Source organism: Sphaerodactylus townsendi, linkage group LG03 (assembly GCF_021028975.2).
Source record: "Sphaerodactylus townsendi isolate TG3544 linkage group LG03, MPM_Stown_v2.3, whole genome shotgun sequence".
NCBI classification, from domain to species: domain Eukaryota; kingdom Metazoa; phylum Chordata; class Lepidosauria; order Squamata; family Sphaerodactylidae; genus Sphaerodactylus; species Sphaerodactylus townsendi.
The window spans coordinates 99163858-99185764 of NC_059427.1; the positions used below are offsets into that span (position 1 = coordinate 99163858).

Below are 21907 nucleotides of genomic sequence, written 5' to 3' on the forward strand. Positions count from 1 at the left end.
AGCTTAGCGAGGTGTGGTGCTCAGGAGTTCTACAGACTCCATTATGTTAAAGGAGTATTCTGGCAGGGTGGGATAATCAAAGATTCATGTCGTTATGAGACATCCAGATAGTATCGCCTGGAGTAACTCATAGATTTAATCTCTGCAAACAGATTGTTTTGCCTTAGGCTTGCTTCTAGCTTGGACACTCTGCTATCCACCCACACAAACATGGAAACTGGCATTTTGCAGCACACAGTGTAAGGAATAATATGAAAATCCAATAATTCATAAGGCAGGGGATGAAGGCCATGCTAACAAGATGCAGTCCTAAGATGCATGTATGGATATAGAAGCCATGTTAAAACAACTCCCATCACTTGGGGAACCAACATGGAAAATATTGTGATAGATTCCCTTCTCCCAGAAATACTAATTTTGTAAATGTGCAGTATTTAAAATGTGGGGTCCAAAGCAGTACCGTCCAGCAACAGATATACCTTGTGGGGCTGTTCATTGTGTCACTCAGTTTTTAGACCAGTTGTCTGAGACATATGGAAATAAATTGCTCATAGGACACATAACTGATCAGAGGAGAGTTCAAGGAGGCAATTCTGTTGCTGGTTCCAGTCAGACAGTATGTCTTTCATCCAAGTACTTGAGCGTGCCCTAGCTCTGAATTTGGTTTTCTCTCTGGAGCTGATGAGAGAAGGACAGACTAAAATTCCATGCCAGCAATTATCTAGCTGTCTGTCTGTCACTGCGAAGGGCTGAATTCTGATGTTTAAGCCCAGCATGTTTCCCTTTGAAGGTAACTCTGTGAGTTCCGAGTGTTACCAATTTAGTCGAAAATCAGTGCAGCCCTTCATGTCACACATACAAACCTTCTCGTGGCAGGAGAGCACTGTTTTTCAGATCTTATCCCAGTGTTCACAATTACCATCCTGCATCTGTTAATAAGGTGTCACTGCCTGATTTGTAATTAAGACATCAAACACAAAAGAGCTCTGAGGAGGTTTCCTGAGACCCTGCCAGTCCATTTTGTGTTTCCTATTTAGATTACAGATTTATCATGGCAGGCACCTCTGTCAATACTTTAAAATTATCTAATAGTCATTTAGTACTGCATCCAGACATTCATTTGTCTATAGAAGAAAAGCCTGGGTTGCACGCAGACATCAAACAATTGGTGGTTTCTCATTTCAATAGATAATTCTGATGTCCCTTCACCAGATCTAAAGGTATAGAGAGTACACATTTTAAAGAAAAACTTGGGGGCCATTTTGCGGTTGCCTAGTCATGCCAATAAACATTTCTGAAGGCAGAAGGGGCAAGAGGGCAGAAGGGGAAGAAGGCAAAGGGGGGCATTTCCTCTCTTTTATAAGTTTCTCGCTTTCAATGGTATCCCAGTCCTCTGAAGTCTGACTTATGGCATATCCTAGTGGCTAAGACACTCTGCTGTGAATCAGGAGGTCCCTGGTTTGAATTTCAACTCTGCCATGAACTTATTAAGTATTCTTAGGAAAGCCAATCTCTATCTCAAGCCCCATCTGCAGCATGAGTATCACAGTACTCACTTACTTACAGTGCCATTGCAACAGCAAGTGGATGTATAAGAAGCGCTTTGAACATGCTATTAGATTCCCCCCCTCCCCTACATTGCTTTCAAGGAGGTCAGGAATGCAAGCGTGGTTTCCCCTTCCCCATTTTGTTCTCCAAATAGCTGTGTGAAGTTGAATAAACTGAAATAGAATGTCAGTTCCAAGTTGGCACATTGAGCCCAGTATTCCAACTACTGCACCAAACTGGCTCTTTGACAATCAAATGCTACGCACTGTGTATTTATGGCATAGTATGTATTTGGGTGGCCTCACCAAACATACTCTGCCACTTTCTGTACCTTGGAGAATTTGGGTTTTAAAACCCATTTTATAAACAAAGTGGTATGGATATCTACTGTGCTCAATTTAGAAATTCCTAACCAAGTTTTATCTTTAAGGAAATAGCCTGATTCCACCAGCTTCTGGGCCAGTTTTTATATCTTGTTGTGTGCACGAATGAAGTGTCTGGAATGAAAGATGGTTCAGAATTCCTAGCCATTTTGCTGGCTGCCTTCCAAGGCCCAATGGCTGTTTTTCTTACAACCTACTGGGTAAAATTAGAACAAAGTCCACTTATTTCACAAGTAGAAAAAGGAAATGGAAAGAAAAAACACAAACCCATCCAAGATCCATTATCCACTCGAAGCACTGGGCTTATCGCAGTAGTGTCTTGTACCATCCACCTGCCCACAATTGGGGGTGGATAGAAGATTCGGAAATATCATCAGCTGTTCTGCCTTCTGTTAAGTGCCTCAGCTCTTGTTCTTCGTAAGGCATACGGCCAAAAAAGTGTATTTCTTGTTTCTAAAGCTATGGAGGAAGGAAACTGGTATTCAGAGATCCTTCAAAATACTCATTTGAGACAACTGGCCAAGGAAGAGCTGCTATGCCTCCTGGCTATGCTTCTTTAACTCAGTGGCATTCAACAGTGAAGAGAATTCCTGCTTCATTTCTGAAGCTGAGACCACTAATACACATTTAGTGGGTTACAGCTCACATCTTCTTTTGACCTAAGGTAGATAGAAATAATAGTACCACCTCCATTTTCTTTCTTTTTTTGAGGCGGGGGGAAGGGGGAAATGATTGATATAGAGGGAAAGAAGAGAAAGAAAGAGAACAGATGTGTATAATAAAAATAAATAGTGGACTTTCTATTGCAGGTTAGGATTAAAGGAGAATCTTGGATGCTAAAAGGATAAAACTATAGACAGTGCAATGCTCAACAGAGTTATGTCCTGCTTAGTCTGTTGAAATCAATAGACCTAGAAGGGTCTCAGTCTGTTTAGGGATGTATTGTTAGATACTTAAATCTGGGTTGAGTTTATGATGCTTTTTCATGTCTGTTGCCAATGGGTCAAATGATAAGTTTTTGACTTGCTAGGGGGTTTCTACTTGCAGTCAGGAGCAAGCTGTCAAGTTACTAATCTTCCAATAGACCTCAAGTTGGGCATGAATAATATGGCAGTGCCAGGGCACTAGTTGAATCTTACTGCTGACCTCAGCATGCCAAGTAGGCAACCTAGATAGGCATTGGATTGCAGGAGTTTATTTTTACCCAGTTCTGTTGGCAGCAGGGAGGTGTCATGTCTGTAGAGATTATCAAAAGACATCCCAAGCACTAATGTCAGCTGCTCCTTGTGATGGCAGAGCTGAGCTCTCTTCCCTTGTGACACATCAAAGACAACTGCGGAATTTAACTGTTTTGCAGGAATTTGTGTTTTTATGGATAGAAAACAGTTGCAAATGCATATTGAAGGATATGCTAAAAATAAAAAAAATCTACTTCTGTCTCCAGGGAAAGATTTGAGAGAAACCAGGGCATTTAATGAAAACCATGTACTCAGGGGCCAGGAGAAGAAGAAATACTGATGGAAATCATGATCTAAATGTTATAACAGGTGTGAAGGTGGGGAAGGGAGGCTGAATTAACTAATAAGCTAAGTAAACTATAGCTGTGCTGTAACAGTAATGAAATGTCCTTGTGAGTGAATAGGTGCTCATCCTGCCTGTGTGGAATTCAGAACATGGTTGCTGCTCCTTCAGCATGCAAGGGGAACATAGCTTGTAGACTAGTCAGCTGTGGAACACAGTTCTACTTGGGCTACAGGACAGAATGGTGGCGTAATTGTGTGTATATTTCTCTGCCTTTGGAGGTATGGGTGACGATGCTAGCAGATTAAAAAATGTGTCGCTTAAGGGTGAGGGACCTGTGTGGGACCTAAAATTCAATTCAGTCTTGGCTTCCAGTGTGTTATAAATTAACCAAAGGGTAAAGTCAAATTGATCCAGTGCCTGATAAAACCTTGTTTTCATTCTTCTACAACTCCGTATTATGTGTATTTCTCAGCCTTAATGTGTCCCACTTTAGGCTGAGGTACAGGAGACAAGTTGGGGACTGGATCCAACAGTGTATCATAGACACTGTCATAGCAAAGAACGAATATTCTTGAAGGAGGGCAGCTCCAAGCTACTTAAAAGCATTGTGTGTAGTTAGGGCAGAAAGTGTTGTGAGGAGAGTCATGTGGTTCAGGGCTTGGAGAGGCTTGAGTGGTCAATTGGGGAAAGGTGTAGCAGCAAGCTCTAGGATGGAGGGCTCAGGTCTGAGTCTGAATCTGAAGACAAGGCTGTTTCCCAGGCTGATCCAGACTCTTGGGGGTCCTTGCACATGATTAAAGGATGATCCTGGAGGTGCCCCACTGCTTTTTTCTGAGATAGAGTTAGGTGTCCAGTTGCCTTCTCCTCTAAGTCTTCGGCCTCTTCACCTAATGAGGAGGAAGTCAGACAAACCATTGCTCTGCAGTATTTTGTGCTGCAGTTTCAGTCTCATCTGAAAGATGTATGTCAAGATGTTAAGGTGTATTAAGTTGTATGTCAAGATGTGTCAAGAGTTTTTCCTTTCATCAGCTTGGTAGTGATGGGGGAATCTCTTTCACTGTTTACTCAATTAGACCTGTGCTATACCACACTGGCAGTTCTAAAACAAAGAAAAAACAATAAACCAAATGAGCCTGCTTTGAGGCAAGGTGTACAGACCAGGGAGCAAAGGCAGCTTCCAGATGTGATACCATCTAGCACACATCTATACCAAATCCACATGCATTGTGTTGCAGTATGAGTTGAAAAAAATCTTATTTTATTCCCCTTCAACCCAAGTAATAATTTACGGTCTGCACTGATTCTTAATTGTGTTTCCCTTAGACAATAGAAATAGGATGTTGTTGCATGGAGAGATGACCATGGAAAAGCAGCAGAATGGGAAAATCCTCCATTCCAGCTTTCCTATTTGCCTCCAAACCCCCCCCCCCCAACACACACACACTAGGCAGCTTCACCTGCTTCTTAGTGCTTTGTTTTATCAGTAGCTTGATATACAGATATTAGCAGGTGACTGTGACCATCTCCGTGCTGAGAAAAGCTTCTCTGGCTGGTATCAGCCATCAAACTACTGTTAAAACCACAGGCCAGCTGTTACTGTTCAGTTGCCTAACACACACCCTTTTGCTTTTGTTTATTTGGAAGCTCCTGACATCTACTCTTAAGCATCAGTGATTGAGGAAATAGCATTCTGGCTCCAAGGCTGTTCTTGTCATGGCTATTATGTGGCATGAGGGGAATCTTTTTTTATACACTTGACAGACTGGAGCGGAGTTAGCACCCTTCTTTCATGTTAAATTAGGAACTTTCCCATGCAGCCATATGTATGCACCTTCTGTGGAGCTCCCATTTTGTAACCTGCTGCCCATTTATCTGATCCTTTACTGGATGTAATTCATGCAAAACAGGAGGAGGACTGTCTTTACTGTTATGGGACATTGTGCGTCCTAAACTAAATTAGAAAACATGGATAGCACACAAAGTCCTATTCCTGCGGGAAACAAGCCCTATAATCTGAGATTATCCCAGTTAGTAAAGAGAACATGGGGGGGGGGGGTGTAGAGAGGAATGCTCTTTCATTTCTGTAACTTCATGTGAAAATTGGTTGTTGAGTCCTAGAGAGATTATTCAGAAAACTTCAAAGCAGTGCCCAGGATGTTATTCTCTCATTATGGCTTCTCAAATGCTCAGTTGATCTTGTGATCTGAGAGCTAAATGCAAAATAAATAAATTTTCTCTCCCCATTGTTAGGAAGCTCCTACAGTTCAGCAGGTCTTAACATAAAAGAGCTTCATGGATTTTCATTTCTTGGCTGCTGTTTTGAATACTAGTCTTGGTCATTATGAGGACAAAGGCTTTTCATCAACTATGGCTTGCCTGGAAGGGGTTTGTTGTTTCAAAGAGGAAGGACTGAAGGGTGAATCTTTGGTACTGGTGCCAGCTTTGGTACTGGTGCCAGCAAGAAGTTTCCAGCTTGGAGACTGAAATTTGGAGACAGTTTGGGGTCTAGTACCCAAAAGGAATTTCCTGTTTGTGGAGTTTCCATATTTAAAATTGTTGAGTGGGAGTAAAGTGGGTACACTAGGATCGGTGAGAGCTGGGTTCGTAGCCCATACCACTATGGAAGTTCATTTGGGGACCTCTGACAAGTTATCGTTAGTGTAACACACCTTGTAGAATGAGTGTGTGGATAACAACGAACAACTTGCTGTACTTTTCCTTTGAAGACAAGCAAGCAGCACTAATGAAGAATAATGCAAGCAAATTGCAGACTATGGGTAGCAATGAAATTATAAGGCTTGCATAAAATGTATGTGAACAGATATGAGCTTCTGCCCTCCAAGGTGAAGATCTCAGCAGTGCCAGATGGCACCATTTTGCTTAAGTCCTTGTCTGAGCAGGCCTCGTCTTAGTGTTAAACTGCTCTCTCCTACCCACTCGCCCTTCATTCTGGACCTTGGAAAATCGCTTCTCCAGCATGCATATGACCTTTAGTAGGCTTAGCTGTAATGGTGCAGTGCAGCATTACTGTGTTCTTTGCGGTCACTCATTCTTGCCGTCCGTGTTGGAGTTTAATGCAATTGCGTATGCCTTGCGAATGTGGTGGAAATGAGGCTGGGTCTCAGCTGCTCTGTGTGATTGACTGGATATTTTTAGCTCCGTTCTTAGAGCTTAGATTGCCTTACATGCGCCAGCCATTGATTCTGCTCTATTATACTCTCGTTTTGGCTGGATTCGAGGAGCAGGGGAAGAATACAATGGATTGTTAGAGTCCTTATTGAACTGGTGTCTGGAGAAACTGTTTCTATAAGCAGAAATTGGCACTGGGTATGAGGAAATATTGAAGTTGGCTGTTTTTTGATGCCATGGGTTTCACAGAGAGGAGTACATTTAGGCGATAGATGGAAGTGGAAAAAGAGAAGGAAAAGAAAGGTCAAAGATGGGGAGGGGGAAATGGGGAAGGAGTTGACAAGTTGGCTACAAAAACGCCACCTCTGAATTGTCACCGTTTCTGTTCCAGAGCCTTACCTGATCTGTGATTGTCTGGTGTACTCTATATGCCTCTTCCTTTTCTTCCGAAGTGCTGACCACCAGGGCAGCAGGATAAGCTCTGGATGTCAACATTACCTCATCAACAGCTGGAGTAGCTGAAGTGTTCCTTAAGATCCCATTCACCTGTTCTGCTTTTCTTGGAGTTTACTCTAACCTGAAGAAATCATCAATATTCTCCTCTGGGGCAACTCTCTGAGGCCAGTAGAGCTTTCCAAAAGTTACTATGAATTCAGTTATGTTTAGCATAGCATGTAATGCTGGCCACAATCTTTCTTCCTTTTTAAAAAGACTGTCTCTAGAAATGTAGTCTTTTCATTTGAGTAATTTGATGGGCGACCATTTTTCTGTCCCTAAAAAAAGCAGACTTGACAATATGAAGCAAAACATCTGGGCTGCTTAATATAGGAAGCTTGGCTGCTGTTGCTCTGGAAAACAGTAGGAGTGACATTTCTAATAGTGCAGATTTTTAATATTTCCATCTACACAAGAAATAAAGAAGAGTTTCATGTAACATGTAAAAACTGTCTAACTGTCTAACAGCATCCCTCTCAGATGGAATTACTGCGTAGTTATTTAAGTTATCCCCTGTCCTGAATGGGGCTGCACTCCATTTGAATGAACAGGTCTGTAGTCTGGGGTTGCTCTTGGACCCAGGCCTACTGCAGGATAAGCAGGTAGCAGCTGTGGCCAGAAGTGCCTTCTACCACTTTTGACTGGTTAGCCAGCTGAGGCCTTTTCTTGGCAGAAAAGATCTGGCTGCTGGTATAGACCCCTGGTTACATCTAGATTACTGTACTGTACCCTATGTGGGGCTGCTCTTGACAATTGTTTGGAAACTTCAACTGGTGCAGAATGCTGCAGCCTAGAGTGATCCATATGGACTATATCTTGGTCCATCTACACTTGCTGCCAATCTGTTTCTGGGCACAATTCAGAGTGCTGGTGTTGACTTTTGAAGCTCTGTATGGTTTGGAACCAATATACCCTTCACCTTATGAACCTAGCTGACCACTACTGTCATCTTCTGAGGCCCTGCTTCTGGTGTCTGCATCCTCCAAGATTAGGCAGGGAGCAATCCAGGAGAGGGCCTTTCTATTTGTGGCACCAAAGCTCTGGAACTCTCTCCCCAGATAGACTCACCTTTTCCTTTCTGTTGCCATCTTTCTCCAGCAGGTGAATTCTATTTTTGTGTCATTTGGTGTTTCCCCAGTGATCCCTGTTTCCCACCCGTGTTTTAATTGTTGTTTTTTATGTTTTTGTATATATTTTAGCTCTAGTTTTAATTGTTTTAATGGTGTGGTTTTTGTTTATTTTAGTGTTATTTAAAATGTGGCTTTATTATGTATCTTTCAGTTTGTTATCTACCTTGGTGGTGCTAATGAGGACAGAAAGGTGTTGTGTAAGTTTTCTGAAGATAAACCAATAAAAATGATTAATAAAGAATATTTTGTAGCAAGTGTGTTTTCTGCTCAGTCTTTTGAAAGCCATTTATGCACATGTTCATAGAATACAATGATAAAAATAAATATATAAACAATCACTTATTTCTTATGGGGAGGAAGATATGCCTACATTCTAATAATTTTCCAAGTAAGCCAGGTTACTAATTTGCCTGTAGATAATATTGGTGTGGGGGGAGGGGGTCTGAAATTCAAGAAAGTTTTAGTGGGATGAGAAATATTTCAGCAGCACATTTTTTCATCATTTAAGAGGGAGCAGAGTGAATATAAACACAGGAGAAGACTTTGGGTTTTCAAAAAGTAAGATTAACTCTGCTCCAGTTCCAAAGTTGGGAAAGTGAATTTAGTTTTCTCAACCTTTTGCATTGGGTATATGTTAGCTAGCATTCTTTGACCACATAGTTATTTTTTATCTGGGGACATGAAGGGCAAGTAAGCAAATTCCTGTCCATCTATACATAGGTAAAGAATTGTTGCTGTCCCCAAAATCATTATGTTTCTTATCTTCTGACATCTTCTGTGTCTCTACTGTGGGTGACAGCAGGTTTATTATGAATCACACATCTTCTGCCTCTGGCCCATAGATTTACAAACTGACTCGTCCCAGAATGCTTAATTGCAGTAATGTGATTTGGTAACACTTGCTCTGGAGGCATATAATGTCTGTTTCCTTCAGAATAAAAACCTCATTATGCATTGTTGTCAATTGCATTTGCCACACTCTGCATTTTGGAATTGTGTGACTACAGTTCTTGCTTGAAGTCTTGTGGAAACCAACTTTGTTTTAGGAGAGTTTGGCTTTTGGCTCCTGGCTTCATGTCAGTGTGACCTTCTGTTGGGCAATGTTTGAACATGCTAAAATATCTAATGGTACATCTTGTGAAAACCGTGTGTGCGTTGTTATGCCTTATTCATCTGCCCATGGATTTGCAGGCAAGCAGTTGAAATTGCCAAGCTCACCATCTTTTTTTTCCCCCCTCCACAGTACGAAGTATCTGGTGAGGAGCACCTTTACTCTGATTTCCCAGAGATTGATTTGTCCCAGTTGGATGCCAGTGACTTTGACTCAGCCAATTGCTTCAACGAACTACAGTGGTGTTGCGAGCGCTCTGAAACGGAGTCCAGCCAGTACAGCACAGATGATTCTGAGCTTTTTCAGGTACTCTATGCTGTGGAATTTGATCTGGACACAGCCTTCTTTCACAGGTTTCTAACGTCTCCTCAGCTATAACACAGTCTTGGCAAATCAGTGATCTTTATGCTAATGGATAGCCCGTAGCAGAGAAGAATCACATTTCTGCGGAGGGTTTATGTGTGTGTGCTGTGGGCAAATATCACTGATGAGACTACAGATCATAGAATCATAGAGTTGGAAGGGGTGATATGGACCATCTAGACCAACTACCCTGTTCAGTGCAGGATCATCCAGGATCATCCTAGAACATCCTAGAAAGTGTTTGTTCAGCAGCTGCTTAAAGATTACCAGAGAGGGGGAGCTCACCACTCCCTAGGTAGCTGATTCTATTGTTGCACAACCCTTACTATAATTTTTTTCCTAATACCCAGTCAGAATTCTGTGGGAAATTTAAACCTGTTATTGAGAGTCCTATCCTCTGCTGCCAACAGGAACATCTCTCTACCCTCCTCTAAGTGATAGCCCTTCAAACACTTAAAGAGAACAGTCATATCCCCCTTCAGTCTCCTCTTCTCCAGGCTAAGCATTCCCAGGTCCCTCAGCCTTTCCTCATAGGGCTTGGTCTCTAGGCCCCTGATAATCCTTGTTGCACTCCTCTGCACCTGCTCATTTTGTCCACATCCTTTGTGAAGTGAGTTCTCCTGAACTATATATAATACTCCAGCTGAGGCTTGACCAATGCAGTGACTTGTCTTAGCATAAGACAAAGATACAGGAATATGTTTGTTTGTTTTTTATTATACACAACATGGTGGTTTGCATAAATGAGGGAACTCAGTCAATATCGAAAAGGTACCATAGAAATTTCCCTGAAATAAAACAAGGCCAAATCGCTATGATCTGTAGAGACTTGATCAAATGCTTGTCAAAAGAGACCAGTGTTTCAGTCCCTGTGAAAGAATAACAAAGAGGGGACCTCAGCAGGCAAAGAGTTTCAGAGTGAGCGAATGCTCAGTTTTATTTTTGTATGTTTTCATTGTGGGTTCATTTTTAAACAATTATTTGTTTTCTAATTTTGGTACTATCTGTGTTTGTTTTGCTGCTATATTTCCCTTGTTTTTATGTATTTTTGTTTCCATTAGTTTCAATAGAAAAAAACATTCCTGGTTGTAACTTTTTTCTGTTTTCTGCCCAATTTGGATGAAATGTTCATTGTCTGAGTTTCTGCATGCCAAAATTCAGACAGAAGGAGAAAGGATCCGATTTTATAGGTAACTAAAATTCTCACAAAGGGCACTGGGAGCTGCTTGGGCATCATCAGAAAGGGAGGTATAGTGGAGACACACACTTGGCTTAGTCAGGCAGCAGCAAATGAATAGTAACCCAACCTACTGAAGAACCCATGAATGCATGATTTCTTGGTGAGGAACAACTAGGTGCAGGGAAAGAAAAAGAGTGTCAGTACTGCTGCATTTTTTGAAACCAGAACATCCTCCCAAGCCATGAGATAGGGCAATGCTAGGTTGCTATGCCAGCATTTATGTCCCATCAGTACCATCCTCTTCAGTTGCAAGAGGTTGGTTGGAAAACTTCCCTGTCATATTACCCCCTAGTTTCCTTACTCCCTCCTCCCACTGCCTCATCAAACTTCCAGATAGTGAGGCATAAGAACTTTCTTTTGCAAACTTTGGTTTTGTATTCACATTAGTTTTGCTAACTATGTTTTAAAAAACCAGCATGCCTTGGTTTATTTGCATCTGAATAAGCCATAATCAGGAAGAGAGGAATGCTAGATTCCTGCTTGTAGGAGTTTTGGTGCAAAGCTTATAAAATGTGTTCCTCTTGAGAAGGGAAAACACTAACATTAGTATCTACCCTTAGTTTATCAAAGGACAAGTGAAAGAGTAAGTCCTGTGGTTCTTATCTAAGGGAGCAATATTGGATCACGCTCCAGCTTTAGCAAACTTTGTTTCTGACTGTACCTTGATTAATGGTTGCTGAAGGCTTTTCTGTCTTCTCAAATGTATGCTTCCCTGCACAGTATGTATATGTACATAACAGGTTGCCTTATACTAAGACAAGTTACTGGCCCATGCCCATTAATATTGTCTAGCACAGGGGTAGGGAACCTTTAACACTCAAAGAGCCATTTGGACCCGTTTTCCATGGGAAAAGAAAACACTTGGAGCCGCAAATAATTTTTGACATTTAAAATAAAGATAACACTGTATATATTGGGATTTTTTACCTTTTACTCCGCTCATTCTGAGAAGCACATGGATGCGTCCGCCCTGCTGCCTGCAGGGCGGGCAAGAATGGGGCCAGCGGCTCTACCGGGGCGGGCGAGAGGAGAAGCCCGCGGCGCAGCCCAGCCAGCTGTGGGCAGTTGATGCGCCCGCCCTGCTGCCTGCAGGGCGGGCAAGGATGGGGCCAACAGCTGTCCAGCCTTTCGATGGAGCCAAGCAGTGCTTGACGGCAGAAAGAGCCGCGATGAAATATGCTCTCGAGCCGCAGGTTCCCTACCCCTGGTCTAGCACTAGTAAAATTAGTCAGGAGTTCCCTAGAATCTTTACCTGTTGTACTGCCTTTCAATTGGAGGACTATGAACCAAATCTGAGGCTGTTGATATATGGGTTACAAGCATAACTTCTAGGGGGGAAATGCCCAGCTAATTTAGGAATCTTCACAAACAGTTTTCTTTTTCTCTCATACACACACAGAGTAAGAAAATAATCTTTTCTTGGGGTGGGGGAGGGTGTTTCATCAAAATAAACCATTTGTGCCAGAGCTCTTTATCACTTAGGACTAGGTTCTTCTCAGAAGGCACCTTTTTGTTTATTTTTGGCTTTCTGTGTTGCTGTTGTGAGCCTTTCCACTTCACCCATTTTGTTCTCAGTGTTCCCAATACACTTATTTATTTTACAGCATTTTTGATCCCTTTATATGTCACTTATATGCAGGTGAAACAAAAACAAGCACCATTTTTTACAAGTTAGTGTCACTTGGGCGGGGGAGGGGTAAAGGTGGTGGCAGGTTTGTTCCAAGTGGGGAGAAACCATGACAGAACCATGATAGAAACTGGGGTTTCCAAATTGAAGCAGCATAGAATTCGGCCACTTTTCTCCTTGAGACCCATACACAGTCCTGGGGTGTTCTGTATACTGCCTGGGTTAGCCTCTTAATTTTCCACTACACAGGCTTATTTCTCTTCTTTTTCTGGATCAAGGATGAGGAAGCTGAGGAAAGGTGGCTATGGATGGGGAGGAGGGGGGAGGGTCCAGCCTATTAATATCTCTTCTGCAGATGATTAGTGCTCCATTAATTTGCGCTTAGTTTCTAAATGAAGCAAGTGTAGTAAAGCTAATGAGGAGGTAGAAGAGTGAGAGATGGCTGCCGAGCCAATCCTCTTGTGATGTATTATTAAAAGGAAATTACAGGATACCGCTTCACGCATCCAGCTTGATTTTGAAACCTGACGGATTGTTCTGTGGTGAGTGGGAGGCAGTAAGGGCAGGGGGGAGCTGCAGTTTCTAAGAGGCTCCTACGAAGCAGCTCAAAGTGACGTGTCCCAGGAACGTTAATTTCCAGTGCGCAAAAAGCTTCTCCTTTTATCTAACTCTTCAGCTTTGCCGTCACCTCTACATCTCTATGCACATGGATATTTATAGCTGAGACTCCCTCTTGCTTTTGCTCTCTAAATATATGTGGTCCCATTAAACAAATCACCACGCTGAGATGCAGTGCAGGTAGATGATGGAGAGGAGAAGATGAAAGCAGCATAGCTTGCTTAAGGGTGATAGGAGTCTCCCTGCACACCCCACGCATTTCTGTTCCGCCTTTGGCTTTCCTCTCAAAGTGAAATGTCTCTCATTGGGGTGTGCTGCAGTGCCAGAGGTACTGTTCCCATATTCAGGGCATGTTCTGAACCACTGCTACGTGGAGGTACCCTCTTGTTAACTTGATTTATCTTCCAGTTTTCTCCTTGAGGAGGAGGACATCTTGTTGAGTGATTCTCACTGACCAATCAAAGAGGCAGGATTGATTGTTTCTTCTAGCGCTTCTTGTTGCAGTGGGAGTCACTTTTCAGTTTCAGTTTTGTTCCTGCCTCAACAAGGAGAAGTTTATCAGAGTAGCTGTTCTACTCTTTACTAAAAACTGTTTCAGTATTTTGCCTTAATTGCAGCTTCTAGCCTTCTGTGTACTCTTTTCTTTTCCTTTCTTCCTCCGTTGCCGTCTTCTTGGCTGGGCTTTCTCCCTTCTTTCCCTACTCCTTTCTCTATCACTGGTCGATATAGGCAGTTGGGAAAGCACGCCATCACTGTTCAAACTGCACGCAAAAGGGAGTGGTTATGAGAGCAGCTTTGTCTCTGAGAAATTGCATAGTTGTGTATGCAATGGAACAGATCGCAGCAGAGGCAGGCAGTGTCCATGGTCAGGCTACCCTTGCCTCGTCAGAGATGGAGTTGGTCGCTTGCGCCAAAAAGCCTTGCTTTGGAGGGCAGCACGAGGAGTGTCTCAAGTGGAGGTGGCCATTTTGGGTGAGAAAATGATAGCACTGAAGCCATCCCACCCAGAAAAGTTTGGATGGAGTGGGAAAATGGCAGGGAGGGCCAGGTGGACCAAGTCACATTGGATCACACCAGCCAATTTCCCCCATTCCTTGGGCAGCACCAGACTCCTTCTCTCTTCCCTCCGGCTTCATCTACTTGTGGAGACAATCAATGAGAGAGGAAATGCGCTTGTTTTGTCAGCAACAGGGCTTGCATCTGGTGGGACCTGGTGGAGCTCCTTCAGACCCTTCTTCCAAGGGCACTTCTCCTAGAAATTCCTCCAAGTGGCCTACTAAGACAGCTCAGAAATCAGTTCCAGTCTACAGGAAGGTAGTACTGGTGCCAGGGCTGGAATCGGAGAGTGAATCTGAGAGAGTGGAGGAGGGAGTTCCTCTTTGAGAATGAAGATGAGGTTGGAGACATTGCACACCATCTATTGTCTCCAGACCTTTGGCTTTTTGTTAAATTTAACCAAGAGCTCCCTTGTTCCAACCCAACACCTAGAACACTTGGAGGTTCTCATGGACACTACCCTGAACAAGTTCCTGCGATTGGAAAAGAAGATCTCTAGGACCAGAGAAATGATTATCCCTGTGATGAAGATGCCTCTTGCTCCTCTAATTTCGTTTTTGGCTCTAATGGGTCTGTTAGTCTCTAACACGGAGATCATCCAATGGGGCAGGATGCATTCTAGCCCCCTCCAACAACTTCTATGCCTCTTTCAATGTCAAATCTTTCAGAGAGGCAATTGTCCAGTTCATATTCCACCAAGGGTCCGATCCAGCCTCCTTTGGTGGATCCAGACATCCAACCTCAGACAATGTCACTTCTAGTTAATTCAACAACCGTCCCAAGTCTTCACAAATACCAGTTTCTCCAGCTGGAAAGCAATCTTGAATGGAGCTCCAATCCAAGGGAAATTGACTTCAGAAGAGTCTCTACTACTTATCAGCCTCTTGGAGTTCCAAGCCATTCATCTAGCTCTCCTGCACTTCAAATCAGGATATAGAACTCCACATAAAAGGCCTTCATCTGGTGGTATAGAAGGAAACACCAGTCTAGCCTCCAAACAGATCTCAATGTAGTCTTGTTGTTCCTGCAAGTGGGAGCAGACAGAGGACTCAGAACAGCCACTCTCAGGAGGCAAATGGTCGTGTTGGCCACTGTATTTCCTTTCTTCAACAACATGCCTATAACTAGACACTCAAATGTCATCTGTTTCCTCCAAGGAGCTTCCATAAAGGATCTTCACACTAACCACAGATTTCCCACCTGAACGCTAAATACAATACTGAATGCCCTATCCAAGCCCCCTGTTTGAGCCCATCCAGGACATTCCACTTAGGTGGCTCACAACGAAGACACTATTTTTAGTGGTCTATACATCAACAAAAAGAGTTTCCAAGCTTGAGGCACTTTCAGTGAGACATGACCAGTCACTTTCCACAAGGATGTGGTTGTGTTATGAACAGACCCAACCTTCAGATGCAAAGTCAACTCCACCCTCCATACTCAACAGGAGATCAACCTTCCATCTTTTTGTCCTAGACCTTCTCATTCAAAGGAGAGTGCTTGGCACAAGCTGGACATTAGAAGAGCTCTGAAGTGCTTCATTCTAAAGACACAGTCAATTTGCAAGTCCAAATACCTCTTCATCTCAGCTTCCAGCCCTAACTTGGGTCAATGCATGTCAAAAGCCACAATAAGCAAGTAAATCAAGTTATGTATCATGGAAGTATCACATCAAGTTATGTATCATTTGCCACTGCCTCAGGGGATAACCGCTCACTCCTGAGAAGTGTTGCAACCAATGCAGCATTCTGTAACAGAGCTTTGTTTGACCAAGTATGCAGGGCAGCCACTTGGTTGACTCTATCAACATTTATCCATCACTGCAAGCTGAATATCTACCAGTCAGCCAGTGCAGTACTGCAGGCTATCTTGGGGCTCTGGACGATTACGCACCCGGGAAATAGGAGATTGCTCAGGGACGTCCCAACAAGATGTCCTTCTCAAGGAGAACAATCTATTGGTTACTTACCGAGAAGGGGCCTTCTTCCATGAGGAAAGGAGGACATTTTGACCCTCCCAATTCCATCGTACATGGCTTCTTGTCTTCTTCCTTGCACTGTCTCATACTAACAGTCTGCTGTTGAATGTATTTTCATTTGAATGTATTCTCATTCTAATATTGATTGTTCTCTGATTAATTCTTAACAAGTTTCCTAAGAGTTTGTAGTTACACTTGAATGTGGAGAAGTTTATGGACTTCCGCTGCTTACAGTCCCAAAACTGAAACTGAAGAGTGACTCCCACTGGAACTGGAAGCTAGGAGAAAAAAAAATCAATCCTGCCTCCCTGACTCATCAGTGGGAATCACCTGACAAAATGTCCTCCTTTCCGCAAGAGAGAAGGCCCCTTCTCCATAAGTATCTCAGCTCATGTATCTATTATAAATCCACCAGTTTCATGTGTCAGATGCAGTATGCTCAATACTGGGTGCAGCCCAAGGGGTCCTGCCCTTAGTGAGCTCTGTTTCTTTCATAAGTATCCTAATTTATGAAAATGGAAATCTCCTGTGGGACTCAGATATCAGTCTGGGAGACACAAGTTCCAATCACCACACTGCCCTGAAGCTCACAATTGGGCCTGTTGCCCTTTGTCAGTCTAACCTAACCCAGAGGGTTGTTGTGAGGATAAAAATAGGGAAAGGAGAACTGTGAACTCTCTTTGGAGGAAAGGTGGGATAAAATGTACTTAAGTGGATAGATCAGTAGACAGCTCGATAAGTAGAAATAAATAGGGATCTTGGAGGATCACAATTCTTTCTGCCTGATATGGTGCTCCAGCAAGAACCATGACTAGATTCTACTGCACAATATGAGGCAGTCTGAATTAATTCTCTCTCCCAGGAATATGGAAGGTTCTGACTCAAGGGGGTGTTGCAGTAAAGAATCATGACAAATGGAGCCCCTCTAGCTACCACTTGGTATAATTATAGCAGAGGGCCAAGCAAGCTAATCAGATCAACCATTGGGGATGAGCTAGTATGAGAACAAAGAATCCTATTTTTTGCTACCTGAAGCAGTTTACAACTGTAGGAAAGGATTCAGCCAGCCTCCTACCATGTCCTGTGTGCTGCTGTTTCTTTGGAGTTGCTCCAAATGTGTAAGAACCAGTGGAAGAGGAAAAAGTTTATGAGCTAGTGTCGAAATGAGACAGGACATGTGTTCATGAACCTATCTCTCACAACCATGATTCATACACTCATGGAGACACAATTTCATCTTTCTAGTTCTGTGGTTAGTGTACACCAGATAACTGGCAATGGGATATGTAGACCAATTCTTGTGAAGAGCATCTGAGGCAATGTAAAACAATATAAATATTTCCTCTGTGGTATCCTGTCTGTGATGCAAGTCATCATTTGAGGTTTCAGTCAGCAATGGATTGACATGCACATGTGAACCAAACCTCCATGTCTGTGAGAAAGTATGAGGTCTAAAAAAAAAACCCAAATACTGTTCATTAGCTAGGTAAAAATTGGCAGTTTGGCCATCAACCAAATAGGTTATTCTACCCCACCATCATGGATACACACATCATACAAAAGCAGAACATTAATTCAGTACCCAGAATTATTCATAGTTGGAGGCATATGTGGTGCTCTAGTAACAAAGTAGGATCCAACCAAGTAGTACTGTGCCAGAAGTAACATTTAGTCAAACAAAGTATCCACAAACAAAGCATATGTCATGTCCTGTTATGGAAGGTAGACTTTATGAGGTGCCTCTTGCTTGTGTGTGCCCAGACATCTAGCACCACTAAAATGCACAGAAGGAACACAGCAGCAATAAATAACGGATTTAAAATGATGATGGATGAGCACGCATGATGGATATAAAATGTGCATCTGTATCTCCGCTCGGTGAAGAGAAAGGCAGAAGGGGAGCCCTGCAGAGGCACTCTGAAGTCTGTCATGGAAATAATTGAGAAGTGAAGCAGTAACTAAGAAAAACAGTGAAGAATGAGGGCTGTTACTTCCAGCCAAATTGTGACTTGGGCCAATGTAGGACTGAGAAACAAACAGAAAGAAACATCTTCCTGTTATATTAACATTATAGTATACAGTATATTAACATTAAGCACAGAGAAAAGTCTTTGAGTCTTTTTTTCTTCCTACCATAAGAATGATCTTTGTAACTAATACCTGCCAGCTAGTATTTTGTAGTGGAATTATTCACTGATGATGAACTTTTCAAGAATTTCTTCCCACAGTGATACTTTCACATCTCAAATTTATGCTATTCTTGTAAAAGGTCCAAAATAATTGACCGACCATCATTGCGGGATGCATATTTTCTGCAGAACTTCCTGAGGAAAAGATAAACAGAACAGAAATGTAAAAGACCAGTCTTTTAGGAATGAGTGGTGCCTGATTAAATGGATCCTGCTGATGTCCTGCATGCAGAAGTGCCTTGCTAACATCAGAAGGAAAATAAATTTGCTCAGAGAATGCTGCGCCCTGGATGCTTTCCTCTGGGATGCTGTCACTGTAGCCGCTAACACAGCTGACATGAATAGTTGCGGTTTAGCATTCAAGATAAGGATGGCTGTAGAAAACATTCAAACTCGGTGGGGATTCTTTTCTTCCGTAAAGTCAAGCATATCCTCAGGTGTCTGAGATCCAATTCAAATGTTCAAGCAAGCATATGATATAATCCTCCATGTGGTCATCCCATTTCAAAAATGCACAGGGAAGGGGTGTTTGCTTGCTTGGTAGAAAATGTTGACAGAGAGAAAATGTTGACACAGAGAAATTTTTCTCTCTTTCTCACAATTCTAGAACCAAGGAGCATTCATTGAAAATGCTGGGGGGAAGAATTAGGACTAATAAAAGGAAACACTTCTTCACGCAACATCACTGCTGCCACAGGAGGTGGTGATGGCCACTAACCTGGATATCTTTAAAAGGGGCTTGCACAGATTTATGGAGGAGAAGTCGATCTATGGCTACCAATCTTGATCCTCCTTGATCTCAGATTGCAAATGCCTTAGCAGACCAGGTGCTCAGAAGCAGCAGCAGCAGCAGAAGGCCATTGCTTTCACATCCTGCATGTGAGCTCCCAAAAGCACCTGGTGGGCCACTGCGAGTAGTAGAGTGCTGGACTAGATGGACTCTGGTCTGATCCAGCAGGCTTGTTCTTATGTTCTTATTCTCCCATCAAAATAGCTTCTGATATGAAAAATCAACACCTCAGGAAAAATCTGGAAAGCAAAACAAAGAACAAAGGCAATCAGTACAGTTATGTGTATAAAGGTACCATACTCTCAGCCCTGACACTGGCTAGTATTTGGATGGGAGATCTCCAAGGAATATCATGACATGAAGTCAGGCAAAGGCAAACCAACTCCAAAAGTCTCTTGCCTTGAAAAAACTATGGGGTTGCCATAAGTCAGCTGTGATTTGACAGCAAAAAAAGAAAAGAAAAGACAGTATCACATGTTCTCCTAAAGATCTGAATTGGCTATTACAGGATCAGATTAGAGTTCGCAGCTGTTTATGTGACTGAACCTTTCAGACTTGCAAGACAAATTCTCCTGAATAGGGTGTTGCTCTCAGAAAGCTTTCTGTTTTGAATCCATTCTATTCCTGACTAAAAGCAAGATTGCTGCCCTTTCAAGGAACTGCTTTTTTAAGGAACACCCCAAGGTACTGAGAAGAGGTTCAGTGCTCCATTACGTTGTAAGCATTGTGAGAGCAAATCACAATCACAGTATTGAAATGATTTGTCAGGAGCCAAATTTCATAGGACTACAGTTCAGTTAGCATTTGAGTTCTTGACCCCATCTGATTTCTGTAATGTTAATGGTATCAAGAGTGTTGGAACTGAAGAGCCATGAAATAGCTGCATGTTCAGATTGGAGAAAGAACAGCGAAGTTGTAGTTCTTCAAAACAGTTGATTGTTAAATCCACTGGCTTACCCTTCCCTGAACCTTTTCCCTATAAACAGCATTCTTCTGATTTCCAGGAATGATTTCAGTGCACACCATACTGTTTAGTTACCTGAAACTCTACAATTTTGGGAATTGGAATGCACGGTTGATTGGAGGGTATAAATAGAAGTGGGATGCAAGACTCTATGGGCCTGTCTACTTCCTTGTGCCAGAAAAGTAACATTCAGAATTGATGAGGCACTCTCTGTCTGGTTTCTTAGTAATTACGAGTGATTCCCAATATATTTTAGTAGCATCTTGTGACAGCATATCATGCATGAGTCATCTGAGATGTTTTGCAAAACTATATCTTATGCAGGCACCTTGCTGGTTCCACCTCAGTGCTAATCTGGTTGGCAGCAACTCATCTCATAAGACGGGGTATTGTTTGGTGCAGGCTTGTGCATGGAAAATTGTGCCTAAAGGCAGGGAGTTGGATTCCATTATCATCAGGTCCCATCCAGGTCTCAGATCCTGCATTGCAGTTGTGCAGCATCCAGACTGTCATACGCGTGAGTCATTTTCCTGAAGGCTTTGTCACAGCTCATATTACAGCCTTTTTTCCGTTCTTCTTTCTTTATTGGGCCCTCGGCTTCATGAAGCTTGAGTATGGCCGCGTTCTGCCTTAACCCTTATAGTACAGATGCTGTTTAGAAGGCAATAGTGGGAAGCTGCTTGTGTGAATCTGTATCTGATTCAGTCTCCCACACCCCACTCCCAAATGCCTCACATGTTGGGAAAAGACCCAGGCCGGAAGAGATAGTGGACACAATCCTGATAGAGTGACACATTCTTAGGTCCCCTTATTTCAGTGGGAGAAATTTAAACATGGGCAGAACTCCCTCACTGAAATCAATGTGTTTTAAAAAAGTATTTCACATTGTCTGTGTTGTGCCTCTTGAAGCCAGCTCCATTCTGTCAGCTTCAGTTGCCTGGGTCTTTTTTATTGCTACAATAGTTTTTGCCATAATAGGTTTGATGCAAAATGCAGAATATGTACTGGTCCGGATGCAAACTGGAAAGAAAGCCATTATAAAATGTCTTCCTCTTTCGATAAAATTTAACACAGATAGGTACCATGTTTGCAGCCTGTACAAGTGAATGTTTTTCAATCTCATGTCTCTTAATTAACTGAGGGCAAAATTTTGAGATCAGATGTTTTAGTTGATTGATTGGCTGACATAACCAAAGCCCCCCCCCCCGCCCCCACATGTGTGTTATAAATGTGTATGATGTCCTGTCTGGGCTTTACATAATGATCTGATTGATTTCAGTCTTAGCTGGTATCCTAAAATGTACCATGACTTGATGGGAGACAAGCATGGGAACTTTGTTTTTTTTATTGTCACTCAGTTCATAATATCAGCATTTTGACCAGCATAATGTTACACTGGCTGATTACGCAGGGAATGTTTACCTCAGAACTATTCTCTGTGCAGTGGGCTTGCAAATGGCTCTCCTCATATTTCTCTGCAAGGAGGCAGCCCAGTGCCTGCCCTGCATCTGCTTGCTCAAGTCTCAACCAACCTCTCCTTCTCTTAACTCCACCCATCAACAGTCTTAAAGGCACAGATCACGCTGATACTGGCTTTCTTTCCCTTCCCCTACAAACATACACACACACACACACTCCCACTCACTCACTCTCTTGCTGCTACTGAAAAAAGAGGCTTTTTAAAAATAGATGCTTGTCTGAAAGAAAGTTTTAAAAATGCCCTCCTGATCATCAGGGAGGGCAGAAGCAGAGCAGGGGAGGT

At 42.6% G+C, this 21907-nt stretch overlaps 1 protein-coding gene across 1 annotated transcript in view; it reads left to right on the forward strand.

The window, feature by feature from the left end:
• Nucleotides 1–21907, forward strand: part of PPARGC1B (PPARG coactivator 1 beta) — a 139360-nt gene that overhangs the window by 88679 nt on the left and 28774 nt on the right. The window contains exon 2 of the mRNA XM_048490575.1: nt 9453–9626. Coding sequence (XP_048346532.1) covers nt 9453–9626 — 174 coding nt within the window. The remainder of the gene's footprint in view (nt 1–9452; nt 9627–21907) is intronic.